Source organism: Apus apus, chromosome 8 (assembly GCF_020740795.1).
Source record: "Apus apus isolate bApuApu2 chromosome 8, bApuApu2.pri.cur, whole genome shotgun sequence".
NCBI lineage: Eukaryota > Metazoa > Chordata > Aves > Apodiformes > Apodidae > Apus > Apus apus.
Genome location: NC_067289.1, coordinates 17973569 through 17989466, shown reverse-complemented (window position 1 = coordinate 17989466; position 15898 = coordinate 17973569). Strand labels below are relative to the sequence as shown.

Genomic DNA, 15898 nt, shown 5'->3' with positions numbered 1-15898 from the left:
AGTGCATTATTAAAGTGCATATTCTTAACATTTGTATGTTAAGGTAAAGATGTTGGCTCCAAGTGAGAATGTCTGGTTTCTTCAAATAGAGACTGCAAACTGTTCTTCCTCTCACCCCCCATCTCACCCTAGATCCACCTGCAAAGCCAGGGTTTGATTAGGTACTTTTCCATGCCACATCAGGATATTATTAGACTTTGCAAAGCATTAAAAAAAAAAACCAACAAAACACACAACTCAATTTCTGTAATAGTCTCTCATGTCTATTATATAGAGCTGGATTTTCTATTTGTATAAATACAAATGCAGAGAGTCCTGTGAGCGTATTTGCATGTGGTTGTAAACTCAAACCTGTGAACAGCATATTAATGAGATGTAAAGTTAAATAAAACAAACATTTTCTACATAGTTCTGACAATAGTAAGAGGCTTCTGTGCCTCCAGGCACTGTTGGATATGGCACTGAGATCCAGTAGCTCAGTGCAACTCTTTGTGATAGGTCCATGTCTTCAATCTTGCATCTAGGTTTAGGATTATAGCAAGTGAGTGGGAGGCTACCACTGCAAAGAGCAAGGGGATGGACAGGGATGGGTGGCTGCAGCAATCCCACAGAAGACTGAGTGTTGGCCCACAAGCCCTGGACTTTCTCTTCAGCATGGGCAGCAAATAGAGAGGAAGACACTGCTTCCAGTAACTTGTGCTAGTGTTTAAAGGAAGTTTATGGAAGATTTCACCACTATCTCAAATATAATTATTCCCTGTTAGAAAAATACACTGTATCTCATGCATATGGAAGATGAAAGATATATACAAATGGCTTTAGTGCTGCATAGCTCATGCACAAACTACCTAAGCCAGATTACATACTAATGTTAGGTTGGTAGCAGGGATAACTCTAGAACTTCTGTTTGCCGAGCTTCACTCTACTTTTTTTTTTTGCTTTTGCCTAAAAATAAAAAATACCCAAACCAAATACAACCAACCCAAAACATGGAGCACAACAAGCAGTTAAAGTCATATGTAAAGCAATGCTGATAGAGAACAGGGTTTCCTCAGCTACAAGGTGCAGATGCACTTGCACAAGAGAGAACTACAGAAATTAAAACTCTTGAAGCCACTCCATTATTATTTATAACTCCACCCAGTCACAGTACAGATTCCAACACTTTCTCAGGAAGTCACTTTCTGCACCAAATACTGTTTTTCTGATGTCCCTGTTGCTCTGATCTAATAACTCTTTGAACACAGCTTCTGAGTACATTTTTTTCCTTGACATTTTCACCTGACAGGTATTTTTAGATGAGCAACCACATCACCCTCAGGCCTCATTTTGCCAGGCTTGTTTCTCCTTTATGCGTCAATTGCTTCCACTTCTCACTTACAGGCTTGTTTTATGTAGGCAACACTAGTTCTTGAAAGTCATATGATTTTAATGGAGCTTCAGCAGGAAGATAAATACATTTGTGGCCGGTCTTTGATGTGTATTGTGGTTGTGAAATGTTTCACTTTCCAGATAATGAGCTTGCCAGTCACTGGGATGGATTCTATTTCCTACTTTCTCCCTAAGTGCAAAAGATTTGGAAACACTCGAGTTGCACAGTAGTCACAAAGGTTTCTTAAGTTACGACTGTCACACTTGCTGCCTTTTACCTACAACCGAGTTCTGGGTGTGATGACCCTGCAGGACAGCACTTGTCCCAGTTCCTCACTCTATTCACACCTCCACCTCCACATGACAAGCATATTGACATTTATTTTTGGTCACCACAAACTGCCCGAGTGACATCCTTCAACAATGTAGCACAGGCTCCTACAAAGTGTACCAGCCATGGGCAGAGAATGATCAGTGATGAGAGGAACCCGAGATGGTTCAAGATCAGAGTAAGAGCAACAGCTCCTGATACCTCGTATCCTGTGATTGCTATCTGGTGCATGGAGTCATTTGCTGATTTGATGATGTCAAGCACTGTGGCCAGGGCTTCTTCCAGTTCAGCAGTACCTTCTGAATTCTTGCTGCACTTCAGCATTTCCTGAGGTAAAAAAAAAAAAAAATCTATATGAAAACTACTTGAAAACTTCTTAGGCCAGAAGCCACCATAAGACGATCCTGCCTGAAGTTTGCACTGCAGAGACAGAGCAGCAGAACTATGCTGGGGGGGGGGGGGGGGGGAAGGGGAGAAAAGGGAAAAAAAAGAACATTACCAAATCAAACAAGACATTCACCAGGATTCTCATTGGTGATGTGCTTTTTGACCTTTTTGGACATTTTTAAGTTTTATCAGTTAATTATTTAAGATGAGACAGGAGCATCCTGACTTATTTACAACAATGCAGGTTTTTCATGTCCCAGGTTTACATTCAGGTTTTTTACTCCAGACTGCTAGAAAAGAAAAAATCAATCTTAATTATTTCAGATGTTAGGGAATTCATATTCTCCCTTTGAATTTTGTTCCACAAGCTATTTATTACCACTGTTAAAAATATAAATTAAAATAAATTAAAGGCAGTTCTTGCAAACCCCAACAGCAGCAGTCTCTCCTCAAGGGTCTGGGTGACCAGGGCTCAGAAGAGCAGGATGCATTCCTATAGTACCTGTTGCAGTTTCTAGGATGAGGATGGATCCGTGCCCTCTGTATAGTAGGCGTAATGGTTTATAATAATAGCTGAACTGATCAAAACCGGAGGGTTCCAATAATTGTGAGCTAGAATTTAAAACTAGTCTGCCCATCACTCAAGGCACAGAGTTTCTTAGGCACTTGTTTCTTACCAATTTTTCACTGACTCCCATTTTGCTACACTTTTAAATGCTTCTGCTGCCAGGGAAAGAGTGTAACATCTTCATAGATCCCATCATCCCTGACAAATTAAATGTCCGTGCCAATGTGTTGTTGCTAAGTGCAAAACTGGTCTGACCAGCTTCAACCCCAATGGCTGCAATCTGTTTTGCCTGAGAATTTTACTCCTTGATCTAATCTTGGTTTTATTTACAGACTTATTTCAAATTAGAAGCAGAAGCTGGTTTACTCTTGCTTTTCTGACTTTCACATTTTCTTCCTTCTCACAGAATAGTTTCACAAAATAGATCCAAATTTACCTCTGGATTACATTGACGCAAATCTACCAAAGCCAGTGAAGTTGCATCTTTGTTAATATTCCACTTTAATACTTGGATTCTAGAGGATTGTGTACAGTGAATAAACAGGTTACAGAAATTCTGCACAAGTGAATGAGCAGTCAGCTCCTCACATGCTTAAACTGGCACAATTTGACCTGGTAGCTATTTGCAAATAAAATTGCTGCCTAAAATCCTCATTGCAAATTTCACAACAGTACACAACACACATTAAGTCCAGAAGTTTTAGAAGAGTATGGAATTCACCTTCATGACCTTCCCATAATGAAGGTCAGTAAATATTTTTAAGAACTGAGATGATGAGGACAGAAATTTAAGCCACCATCTGATTTGAGAGCACATATTTCCTGTTGCCCAGTTCAGACCAGAATTTCAGGCATGGACCACTCATAGTTCCAACCAAGTCAAGGGGGAAGTTCACATATTCATCATGTGGAAAAGTCACAGTTTGCTCCTAACTGGGTCTTTAAAAGAGAAGCACCAAAAGGGAGTGGCTCCTGCTGAAAGGTTTGAGTCATAACCATGGGAAAATACCAGGTTCAGAGAGCTGAAAGAGTTTATTTATACAGGAACAGATGTCAGAGACAGGATTTAAAGCATCAGTTCCAATTTTTTAACTGTAAAACCATATGGTCCAAAAAAGCCAAATTAAATTTCTGTTTCAAGACAAATAATAAATAAGACAAATTATACATACATAGCAGTATATACATAAGATACTGCTACTACTTAGTATATTAGTATTGCTAAGTAATAGCAACATTTACTCTGAAATAGAGTTCCTTTCTTTATCACCATTTTACAACTTAGCATCACAAACTATTTGTTGAAGAAGTGAGAGATTATTTATTTCCAGGTAGTCCTTCAGAAAGTAATGCTGTTATGCAACTCTATAAGTAAAACAAGCTATGCTGGAATTCTTTGCACTGTCACACAGAACTTACCTTTAACAGCAGCTGGTACTTGGTGATTCTCTGGACTGGCTTTAAGAGATAAGCATCTAGTGAGAGCTTATGATCCAATTTACGCTGACATTCCTGTAAGAGACAACATGGAAGAAAAATGCAATTGTTTCTTAAAGCACAGGCAAGATACCAAGATCATTAGGTAATCTGAATCTTGTATGTCTGTAAATTAGCTGAGAAAGAAATTTGTTCCATCTGCATAGGAGTTTCCAGGTTACTTATGCCACAGTGGAAATAGATCTAAACAAGAGCTAATGTTTAGGCTTAATTTAGTGTTGAAATCTGGCGTGCCCTGCTCATGAGATTGCAATCATCTGGGGTTTGCAAAGCAGCCAGAACTTCTTTGCTTTGGGTATAGCTTAGAGACTCAGGTTCCTGTCCAGGAAATCTGCCTCCTACTCTGCCTACCTAGTCTCCTCTAGGAGCACCTTGACACATACTGAGCACCTGCCATCAGTACGAGAAACATGCAGAGAAGTCTGTATATTTCTCTAAGTTATCTAAGGAAAGAAGAGATACAGAAGGAAAACAAGCTTTGAAGGTCCTGCACTGCTAGTCCACAATGAAATTCCACCTGAAAAAATATGCTGTCTCCACACTGCCTCCAAAGAGCTTCAGATCTTGGCTTGTTCTGACAGTATTTTTCATATATTTGGAGGTCCTCTTTCTGCAAGAAAAGGAGAGTTTAAGTAAGGTAAGAAACAAGAATCCACAGAGCATCTGCCTTCAGTCACACTTTTTCTTATCTTCCATCCTATCACATGAAGTAATTAATTCACAGTGATAACTGTATGTAAGAAGTCTACTGAAGCTACCAAACTAGCTATTTTACTCCTGTACAGTTAAATACACCCAAAAGTGAGATTTATTTTTTTTTCCTCACTTTTTGCACAAAGCAAGGAGACTGCAGACAGGAAGACACAATCTAATTGCAAAACTTTACCTTCAGAGATAGATTCTATATCTACTCCACAGGAATAGTTGGTTTCCAAATGAAAGAAAAATGTAGAAATGTAAACTTTGTTAACAGTACTGGCACAGACTAGTAATTACTAACAATACTCACAACTTGGCCAAGGTTTACATGTCTAAAACTCTTTGAAGATCATGTCAGCTCTCAATAGTACAAGGATGAATTAAAAAGTAGCATGTTTGTCTTACCAGTGTCCTAGACCAAGCAGAGAGAAGTGCTTAAATTCTGTCTTACCCAAAGTAGAAGTGGGTGGATTCACCTGACCTCTATATACCTTTGACTACATTCCCAGGTGCTCTCACTGAAGTCACTGGCAAAAATCAGATTGAGTCAAAGACAGCACTGGTCTCTGTGCTACATGGTACCTAAACACTCTTGGTGTTGTGAAAACATTTTCTTTTGGATAGAGTTACTAGGAGAAACCAGTATCACTGCTGTCATCCTCCCTAGACCTATACTGGCACCATCCTGATGGATCAGATGTGAAAGCAGAGCTATGCCAGGCAACACGTTCCTGTGTTAAGGATTATACAATCCAAAAAGCTCTGTTCCAACTTACTAGAGTATTAATGGTGCTGTTTCAAAACAAGCGCAGAGTTTTTTCACACAAATAGAATTGTTTGTACACGTTGCCTTAGAGGGAAATTAGCAGGGGGTAAAACCCACAAAAGTGAAAGTAATAACGAAGTGTAAGCAAGATTTACAATTTCTTTCTGGTCCACAGAGTCCTAATTGGATTGGGCAAGAACAGAGACAGAGACAATCAAGAGCACTGCTAGGAATAAAAGTACTAATTTAAATTTAAAGAAAATGTATGATAACCAACAATTTACTAGTAATTTGTGGCAATTTCTGGTAATAACCCTATGCTAATGCAATCTACTGCTACCTAAATCAGTAACACCTGCTCATCTTTAAATAGAGCTTTAAATTTTGCAATAGTGTAAGGAATAGGAAAATCCTGATGAAATTACTAGGATCAGACTCTAAAATGCCAAGAAATAATTCATTGCTTAATTACTCAAACTCCAGTCTTGAATGTTTCACACACCTCTGTTTTTATATTCAGAACTTCTGACCTCTTGCTGGTACTTTTACATCATGCTCATCTCTCCTGTAATGCTTTTCCTTTCCACAGTGATTTGCATCCTGAGATCTTTTAAGATTTCATACACATGGCATATATGCACAGTTCCAATTATCCTTGTTGACTGCTAATTTATGAATAAATTTTGCTTCAGGTTAGAATTTAGCCCTTTGAATCCAATTCACAAGTTTCTGGTCAGTGTCTACAGTCTTTTCACAGGTAGCTGCCTTTTCTAAATGCTCCTTTCTCCCTGAATGATCAACTGCTGGCTCCTATTAAATTATTCTCTTCTTCCAAGGTTAGCAATATGAATAAGTAAACAGTGGTTATCCTCAGTGAGTCACTCCTGCCAGGCACATCACCTGGCATATGTCAGTAAGCAGTCTGACACACCTTTTGTTTCTCCTGGGCCTTCGTGCCTTCGTATGGTAAACCTTCCCTGCTTCCCAGCCCTGTGCGTAGAAGAGCTGACCAGAGTCAACAAGAGTCCCTCTTGTTGCTGATAAAGCACCGAAGACCCATCCTGAAAGGCCCTGAGTGCACGTCCCCTCTTTGAGCATCTGTGCAGTCCTTGCCACACTGAGCTTTAAGCAAGGTCAGGCACCTTGGTGATGGTGTAAAAGATGCCATGCGGGCAAAGTTGAGCTGCCTTGCTTGGAATTTAGTTCATACAAAGCCCTAACAAGGTCAGGCAAAGTGGGCAGGAGGAAAAGAGCAGGATTTCTGCCTCATCTTCCACCCGATTCTGCTACTGTGTTCCAGCAGAGAAGCCAGAGAGGACAAATGGGCTGGGACTCCACAGACTGTTTCTGCCATCACCTGAGAAGAAGGATTCATATCCATGGTGACTGCTGACCAGGTGGCACCGGTGGAGATGGGAGAATGTGTGTGGAATTACTGGCAGAGGATGGAGGGAGGGACTCAGGCACCAGGTTGTCCCGCTGCAGCTCTCAGGACGCTTTCAGGCAGCCCTGGAAACAGGGCTGAGAAGTCTCAGTGTGGTCTGACATTCTTCAAGTATGACTCTAAAAGTCAGTCTGCTTCTAATCACAGGCCCACCACGACGTTGTGGCAGGATGGTTACACCCAGAGTAAAGAAGGAGAAATGGAGAAGTGAATCTGCAACCACATTATATTCCTCCCAGAACTCAGCATCACCTTGAACAGCAGCCGCTTCAGTCTCCCCCGTGCCAAAGCAAGCACAGTCCCAAATCCTGGGGCAAGTCAGAAGCCTCTGCTCAGCAGGAAGACATAAAAAGCTGCCAGATCATGGGGAACACAAACACACAACCAGGCTGTTGTTTGTGCCTCCTAAAGGCAGTCCAACAGAAACAACACATTTCTGGACTTAATGTGGCTTCTTCTACAAACAGAACATAAGGGCAAGTTCTTGAATGAAAGGTGCTACTGTGTGAGCAGAGACATCTCAGGAGAGAGGCTTTTGCTTCCTTAGTGCAGAATTTGAAACAGGGAGAAAGCAAATGTGGGATTTAACCTCTTACTCACTAGATTTAGAACTGTTTGACTAGGCCACAGAAACTGATAAGCAAAGGTGACAAAGGGATTGATTTTCTTTCATTCACACCTGAACCATAGTTTCAGTGCTGCTGATTTCATATTGATAGAATAGTGAGGAGAATTGGGCTTGACAGCTGTTTTTACAGAGAGAGACAGAAGCTACAATATTTAAACACAGAACATGAACATTCTGCAGAATTATGGGATCAATTATGTAACAAGAATTTCTCTTTAGCTTCAAATCCAGGGATAGAGATTATTTTATGCTTCTGGATTTCAAAGGTCTGCAGTCATCAAAGAGCGTTTATCCTCTTTTGCATCATGATTTCACCACAATATTTTCCTGCTCAACATCTGAATCTTGGGATAGCAACATATTCCTTAGTAGTTTATTATTAATAAATAATTAATAATTAAGTTGTCTAAGTAATTAATTATAAATTAGTTATTCCATATTATCAATATAATAAATTACTACTCCTTAGTCATTTCTTCAAGCTCTAAATGCTGCCTGTTAAACAGAAAATTATTCAGTAGACTTATAATCACATTTACACTCATATGATGTTCTTCAGTCTGACCTATAAATTGGAGGCCTACCCTTTGGAAGTGTCACAAGTTAATAATTCCTGTTAAAATCTTCGAGATGTGGCAGTGCTCAACACCTCTGACAACTGGGGTATGTATAGTTCATCCAAATCTGTCTGTATTTCATACAGCACCTTGTTGAAAACAGGGGATTCAATATGTACCCTGGAAAAGCAGCAAATACTAGATGGAGTATGTACAGTGGATGCAGGAGGCACCTTTGGCTATAGAGAGAGGAAAGATTTTCCTATTTCTCACACCTCTTCCATTTCCCATGCAAAAAAACAGTCTTTATCAAACAGACTTAGACTATTAAAACAGTATCAACCACCAAAACAGGTTTTTTGGTAGTAGTTTGGCCTCTGGATGAGTGCAGTATAAACAAGCATCTCTTGTTATGTTACAGGAAGCAGAACTAACAGTCAGGTGATGAGGGTGGGACATGACTGGGAGCTCTGGAGGAGAAAGCTGCAAAACTTGGGAACTGAAAGCCACAGAAGTGATGACACATGCACCTGATCAAAGCTGCCACTGCCTGTTGCCTGTTGGCTTTCCCAGAAATGGAACTTATTCCACTTAAAAACCAACAACTAACAACAGCACTTCATACAGGTGGGGAGAATCCCACTTGCTTGTTGGATTATGTGAACATGTAAAGGAATCAACCTCACGGATTCTTCTGGAGCTGGTGGGGTTTCACCACACAAGGATGGTGGTAGACTCTACTGGACCAGTTGTAGGGGACTAAGTCCTCTGAATGGTGCAGAGAAGAGAGAGAGAAGATAAGGCAGGAACTGGAGATACTGTCTGCACTCAGAGCAATCTGCTGTGATACCATTCATCTCTTATTTACAGTAGGGTGATGTCTGGGGTACATCAGGCTGCTGGTATAAATTTGTCTGATATGAACAGCATGTTAAACACTTGGATCACTGATTTTTTTTTTTTGATTTTTTTTTTTTTTTTTACCAGGGCTTAAAATACATTCATGAAACACTGGTAACAGATCTCCTGTCAGTAAGCCAGGTAAAGGTTCAGATTTTGGAATATACACTTATTCATTGTGGCTTAATTTGGGAATATCTGCATATGTGAGTTTCCCTCATTCACAAAAGCAGAGTGGCAGGATAGGAGTGAATCTGTAAGTACCATAGGAGAAGATCATAGATACTCATAAGAACCTGCAAAAGGATTTACTTACTCTTTTCAAAAAGCATCGGGCAAGAAGCTCAGGGTTTTCAATACAATTTTCTATCTCCTTAAGGAAAATCCTGAAAGGGAGAAAGGAAAGCAAACAGTAATGTAACATCCCACTCACACAGTGTAAATCCAGCTTAAAACCTACATTTTTGTAGTGAGAGGATTCAATGGGGAAAGTAACAACTCTTACACACAAATATATAATATGTATTTTAGGCAAATAGATGTGGTTCACAGCTGATTGTATGAATCACCAGTCCTATCAGGATTTCATCTGCTCACAAGCATCTGATACATCTGATTGCTCTGGCTGCTGAGCCTTGTTGCCAATATGTAGCCCAAACACCTGCTTCCATTTGCTTGTGAGAATTTTTCAGAACCACTAGAAAAGACAGAAAAGCTCTATCAGATGGAGTTGCTTGATTAACCAGCAGTGAAACTATGGGATGTAGTCCAAAGGCTTCTGCAGTGACAGTGAATGCAGCAAACCTTTAGGGAAAGAAAGACCAGGCTAGAAAAAGGAGAGAAATACCATTCTCCAAATGGAAGACATTCTTTCAAAATAATATGTAGACTGGAAAAGCTTTTTTCTACTATGTATCAACTACTCTGGAATAATGCTTAAGCTTGCAAAAGAGGAGTTTTTAAGCTTATTTTGTTCAACTGCTTGTTGCATCTTACTGACAATTATTATCCAAAAAATATTCCTAAATTCTCACTTTTGATACAGCCAGTTTTACTTAACCAAGGCAGGAAAAGTAGGAAATTTACAGAAATAACCCTAAGCTTTGTTTTAAGAAATGGGATTGAAAAGAGGTTAATATTGTTGATAGTTGGTATTCTGTAGTTATGGGCACTAGATCACCTTGTCCGTTGTGTGTACAGGACACTTTTGGACAGGTTTATGATCATGTGAAGGACACAAATCCTAAGAAAAGTGCTATCAAATATATAATGACTCCTCCCCACTTCAGAGGAGTCTTGCCAGAGAAAAAATATCAGGATTCAGTCCTGTGACATCTACCAATGTACCAAGGGAGGTGGTAAAATACTCACCACGAGGGATATTCAAACTGGATAATGCCACGAGAAATCATTAGTTAATGCACAAAAGGGTATAATCTTTCACACACACAAAAGAGGAAATAGATGATCTTGGAGGAGTTCTCCACACGTGGGTTTTTTGGACACACACAGAGGCAAAGCAAGAATGACTTTTCCTGCCTGTCTGTGTGTGAGTGTGACAAAGCACCCACATAAAGGGAGTAGAACTGACAATAGCACCCGAGGGCACAGGACAACAGCCAGTTCCCACGTGCCTGTTGTGGAATTCGTAGATTTCTGGGAGGTTCCCAAAAAGAATTTCCTTCTTGTTCTGGAGTGCAGAGGGAATCAGATGTACTAAATTGGGATTGTCCATTTCTGAAGCATACCCCTGCAGAGAAAAGTGGAAAATAAAACCAGGTTTTTTACACCAGGGAATAAGTAATGTGTCTGAGAAACTGAAAAGCCCCAAAGCCTATGTGCTTTTTGTTCCCAGCACAACAGACAAAGGCTTCTCCTGTGCCAGCTTCTTTGTTGCTCCCATGAATTTCTGATGGTTCTAATTTTCCCCAGAGCTTTTACCCCTGATAGCTGTGCAAACACATTTTTAACCACAAATGGACAGATTACTGGATTAACCAAAAAGATGAAACTATGTCCATGGGATACAAAAGCCATTTTGGTCATGTAGGGATGGATGGAAACAGCTAAGTTTCATCAGTACATGTCTTTCTGCTACACTGCTTCACTGCCAAGGGATTTGACAAATAAATCCAAGTTTGGATTTATTTGTTGATCTGTGGTATTTGGCTTCATTATTTGGTTGTTTCTTGTAGAAACCGGATTGTGTTTCTTCAATAAAAACTTTGAGAGAAGAACATTCTGAGTGCAGATTCTAAACTCAAGAATAATATATCAATTACCAGAGCTGTCAGCTCCCACAGATCAAATCCAATAAAGGAGCAACCACAAGGTTGTAAAAAGAAACTACACAGTCCTTCAAGTCCCACCCAAATACAAGCAAGACTGGGGCCCTACTCAGCCTCCATCCCCCCACAGACTAGAGACTTCAGACTCCACAGACTGAGTACACTGGTAGCCTATGAGTTTCAAAAGCTCAAGAGTTATACTTCCAATGTAAGTTGCTCTTTTCTGTGTTCAGAAACTACATGGGACAATAAATATGAGGGGGAAAGGGGACTTTTTTTTCTCAGTCATTTTCTAAGCTTACATTCACAGAAATTTAGTGGCCCCATGGAAATCTAAGGTGCTATTTCTGAAGCTTATTGATGATACTTTGAATAGGCACATTATTAACTACTCCTCTGTCCCTATTGTTGAGAACTATGCAACATTCATCATTCTGTGGGCTGGGGTCAGAAAAGGTGCCTCTTCCTTTAAGCCCTGAGGAAAGATGGTCATAGTATCCTTCTCATTTTCCATCTCCAAGGCTGAACTATCTTGCTAACAGAGCCTGTTGTACTCTACACACTAGGTGGGAGGTGGGAGTGCTCAGCCCATGGAGGATGTGCACCCACAGCAATGACTTAGAAGTTAAGCACCAGAAGTCACTACAGAAGAATTTCTTACCTCTATTATACTTTGAAGTTCTTCTACATAAACCCGTTCTGTTTCTATTAGCTCATTGATTATGTGGCTAAAAAAGAAGAAAGGTGGAAAGTTATAGTGTTTACCAACAGTTCAACAAAGCACACATGAAAGAAAAAATTGTGTTCCTTGTAGATTCATGTTTATGCATCTGACAACCCTTCTGTGACACCCATGAAGGTGTTTTGTCCATACTTCAATATTGTGCCTTGTTGATAAGCTTAAAAGTCCTAAGCATCCCATGTGTAGAGGGGATTATTTTTTCAGTTAATTTTAAACATCATCCTGTGTGTTTCTGTTATTTCTAGACCTACAAATCTGAATCAAAAGATTTTAAAAGCTCCAGAAGGAAAAAAATATTAAAAGCTTTCCTCCTCTATAAATAACTAACAATACTCAACAAAAGGGGATTATATTTCCCAGGGCTGTTACATTTCTGTTTTGCCTTCTTGTATAAAATAAACAAAATGGCAATTAGGCCTCCTTTCCTTAATACATTGTGAAAATAGGCAACAGGATGATGTCAGAAGTCTGAAAACATGAAAGGAAATCAGAGTAAAATATTTATACCGTATTTTGGACTATTCATTTTTCGTATTATTTCAATACTTCTAGGTACCTTGGAGACATGCATCTTGAAGAGGCCTGATTTCACAGAAATATGACTGTAACCAATTCATTTTCGGACAAAAAACTCATCAGATTTTGAAATAAAATTGCATTAAATCCCTCAACTTTTTTATGCATCAGTTGTCCCACGTTCTTGAGCAAATGCTGTCCTTAATACTCTTACAAAGTTTTTAGGATAGCTATTCCAGAGGTTTGAGCAGTTTGTCCGAGTAGAAGAGGACTAATGCCTGTTATTCCTTTCCCAGTCCATGCTTCACAAGGGTCTGTAACCACAGAGCTACGTCAAGCAAAAACACATCACCAGAAGGACACTAAGGAACCATGTCTAGAGGAACTGGAGTATGGCCAGTCCTAAGCAGACACAACCTGAGGCTAGTGAAGTGTAGGCAACTATTGGCATCAATGCCAACACATGCATTTCCCTAGTATCTCCTTATACATATGTTAGGGTACAGATGAAATCAGTGTTGGCTAGAAAGACAAAAAATACCTTACACTTGGAGACCCCCCCTACCTCAGGAGCTACCTACCACTTTACACACACAGTCTGTACCATTAATCCTGGTTTTTCCCCTGGAAATGGATTTGCCCAGCATGCCACTGGCCAGCCAAATACATCACGGTGTGTCTGGAGGGTAAATCCCAGAGTGAATGCTACAGGAACTGTGGTTTTTTGGCAAAAAAATGCAGATTTCTGGTATTTTGGTAAAAAGCTCTCCAAGAGACTGGAGGAGATAGAAATCTGCTCTTCTGCTGCCTAGTGCCAGAAACATCTCAAGGCTGGTTTCTAGAGGAGAATATAAGAACACAAAAGTGACTTTTATCACTCCTGCTGGTAAACTTTCTCTGACTCTGTCTGGTTACCTGTGTTTTATGTATCACACAACACTCATGTAATCAGCCAGACCCCATTAGCCCTTTATATCATGAACCACATTTACACCACTAAATCCACCATAAAGGGATTTTGTCACCCTCCACATTTTTCAGAATGCCTTTTTTTGAGATTAACAAATCAGTCCCACTTCTGATAACACCTCCTTTACATGGTATGACCAGGCATTTGAAAGTAAAGTACTCACATTTCAGGCAGCTTGAAGTGCAAAAGCACTGACTGAAACCTTACTAGGTTACTAAAACAGAAGCATTGATTTGCTTCAAATTTATCCAGTCTTTTTCAAGACAATATGGTTTTGCAAACTAGGTGGTGACCACTTACTCTGGTCTTACAGGCTGTTACTGCTTTATGGACCACTGCCTGAGAAACTGCAAATACTGAGGAAACTAGACCTTACCTTCAACTGACCCATACTCTTTCAGATTTTGTTACGAAATAACTAGGATTTCATAGGTGTCTTGCCTTAATGCCATTAAGTAAAGACAAAATTACAGAATGTCTACTACAAGGTAGGGAAATGGGTCAGGGCTGTACCCTGCACACTCCAGGAGTACTGACTCCAATTAGTTAACCTCCAGGTTGATCTCAAATTGAGATATTTATGCACAGAAAAGCTGCATTCAGCAATAGGGAAAAGAGGTATCACCCTTCATGACTAAGCAATAGTACTGAACAAACAAGGGTGCAAAGGGATTCTGCTGAGCTATGCAAGAACTCATAAAGCCAAGCCTTATAGGACTTTGGCCCCTGTGAGAGCTCTGTCCATGTTTCCCTGACTTTGCACACCTTTGAGCTGGAAATATGTTTAGGGCGTGCTCAGAGTACTAGATTACTCCTCATGAGAAAGATATATATGCCACCTTAATGCACCTTCATGAGAGTTGCAGTCAATGGCCTAAAGGGCCATTTGTCCAAAAAATTATTTTACAAACATTAGCACTTGCTTTTACAGCTGACTGAAACAAATACAACATCCATGATTAAATATGCCTTTCCTTTGAACAGGCATTGAAATTACTGCCCAGACCAGATGCAAAGCAGGACAAGCAAATTGCTGCTGTTCTAGCACCACTACCACCTGCAGCGCTGAAAAGAAATTGTGAGGACAAGGAGTGAAAAAAACTAGGCTGGCTCTTCAACTGAACTAGCATACCTCACCAAGCTCAAGCCACTAATGGTTTTCAACACACTCTAGTGGCAGAAACTTGTTGGACCAGACAGATGTTTAGTGCTGACTATCTACTTTCAACTAAGTAGTTCAAATGACATTTTTCACTGGCTGTCACCTTCAGTAGAGAAAACTGGAGATTCAATTGTCCAGGTAGGCAGCTAATAGTAGATATAATAAAAGAGACATATGCAAATATAATTTCTTATGCAAACTCCATATTTGTGTTGGCACAACAGTGTGGCCGTAGAAATTGTGTATTGATCTCACCTGTCCACACAGCTGTGGTCTTTGCAATGATAAAGAGAAATATTTTAACTTTCAGCACTCTCAAGAGCCAAAGGATAGGTATATTCTGGGTTCCCTTGGTAGACCTAAGAACTACTGCTGTGCACTTATTTAATGAATTGGAGAACAGGTTTGGCACTGTTTGAAAAGGTTGTTCCATCAGCTATACGTTTTGAAATATCACCTTTTACTTCATTTCTAGCCTAAATTTATTTCAAGGAAACTTCAAATTCTGTTTATTATTTATGTTCTCCAGATTTAGAAGGCCTAAAAATTCATGTTGCAGCAATTGGAACTTCATGAGCTTTATTTAATGTTCACAATTCACACTTCCAAAAAGCTGTTGTATTGTTTAAAAAAAAATTAACAGAGCAGGTGTGAAAACAAGTCATCAGAGAAACTTAATGGGTTTTAAGTTTTAAACTAATATTTAATTTTAAATTCAGCTTATTGTTGAAAGATGCTTATTTGCCTGCAAACAAGACACAGATCGTGTTGTTTCTGTTACCTAACAGATTACATCAGGACTGACTCTGAAGCAATCTGAGCACTTAGCTGACAATTATATCTGAAAAGCAAATTATTAGTCCATAGGTTTCCTAGTAACTGTCACAAACAAAAACCAGAGTGGTGACTGTCAAAAGCACAATTCAAAGTAATCCAATAAGTAGAACAGAGGCCTTTAGAACATTTTACTATTCCTCTTTCTAAGAAAGATGAAGCAAAAATTAATTTTTTTAATATTTTCTGAATCCTCATTTAAAACAGAGTACCAGCTCTTGAATCCCTATTGCAATAA

General features: G+C 39.6%; 1 protein-coding gene across 14 annotated transcripts in view; it reads right to left on the bottom strand.

The window, feature by feature from the left end:
* MCF2L2 (MCF.2 cell line derived transforming sequence-like 2) overlaps nt 1-15898 on the bottom strand; it is a 169320-nt gene that overhangs the window by 30567 nt on the left and 122855 nt on the right. For 13 of the 14 annotated variants that reach the window (XM_051626403.1, XM_051626400.1, XM_051626413.1 and 10 more), the window contains exons 16-21: nt 12098-12164; nt 10783-10898; nt 9465-9534; nt 4672-4764; nt 4077-4169; nt 1904-2029 (exon numbers count right to left, since the gene is read on the bottom strand). In XM_051626403.1, the coding sequence (XP_051482363.1) occupies nt 1904-2029; nt 4077-4169; nt 4672-4764; nt 9465-9534; nt 10783-10898; nt 12098-12164 (565 nt within the window). The remainder of the gene's footprint in view (nt 1-1903; nt 2030-4076; nt 4170-4671; nt 4765-9464; nt 9535-10782; nt 10899-12097; nt 12165-15898) is intronic. The other variant, XM_051626404.1, reaches the window with a different exon arrangement.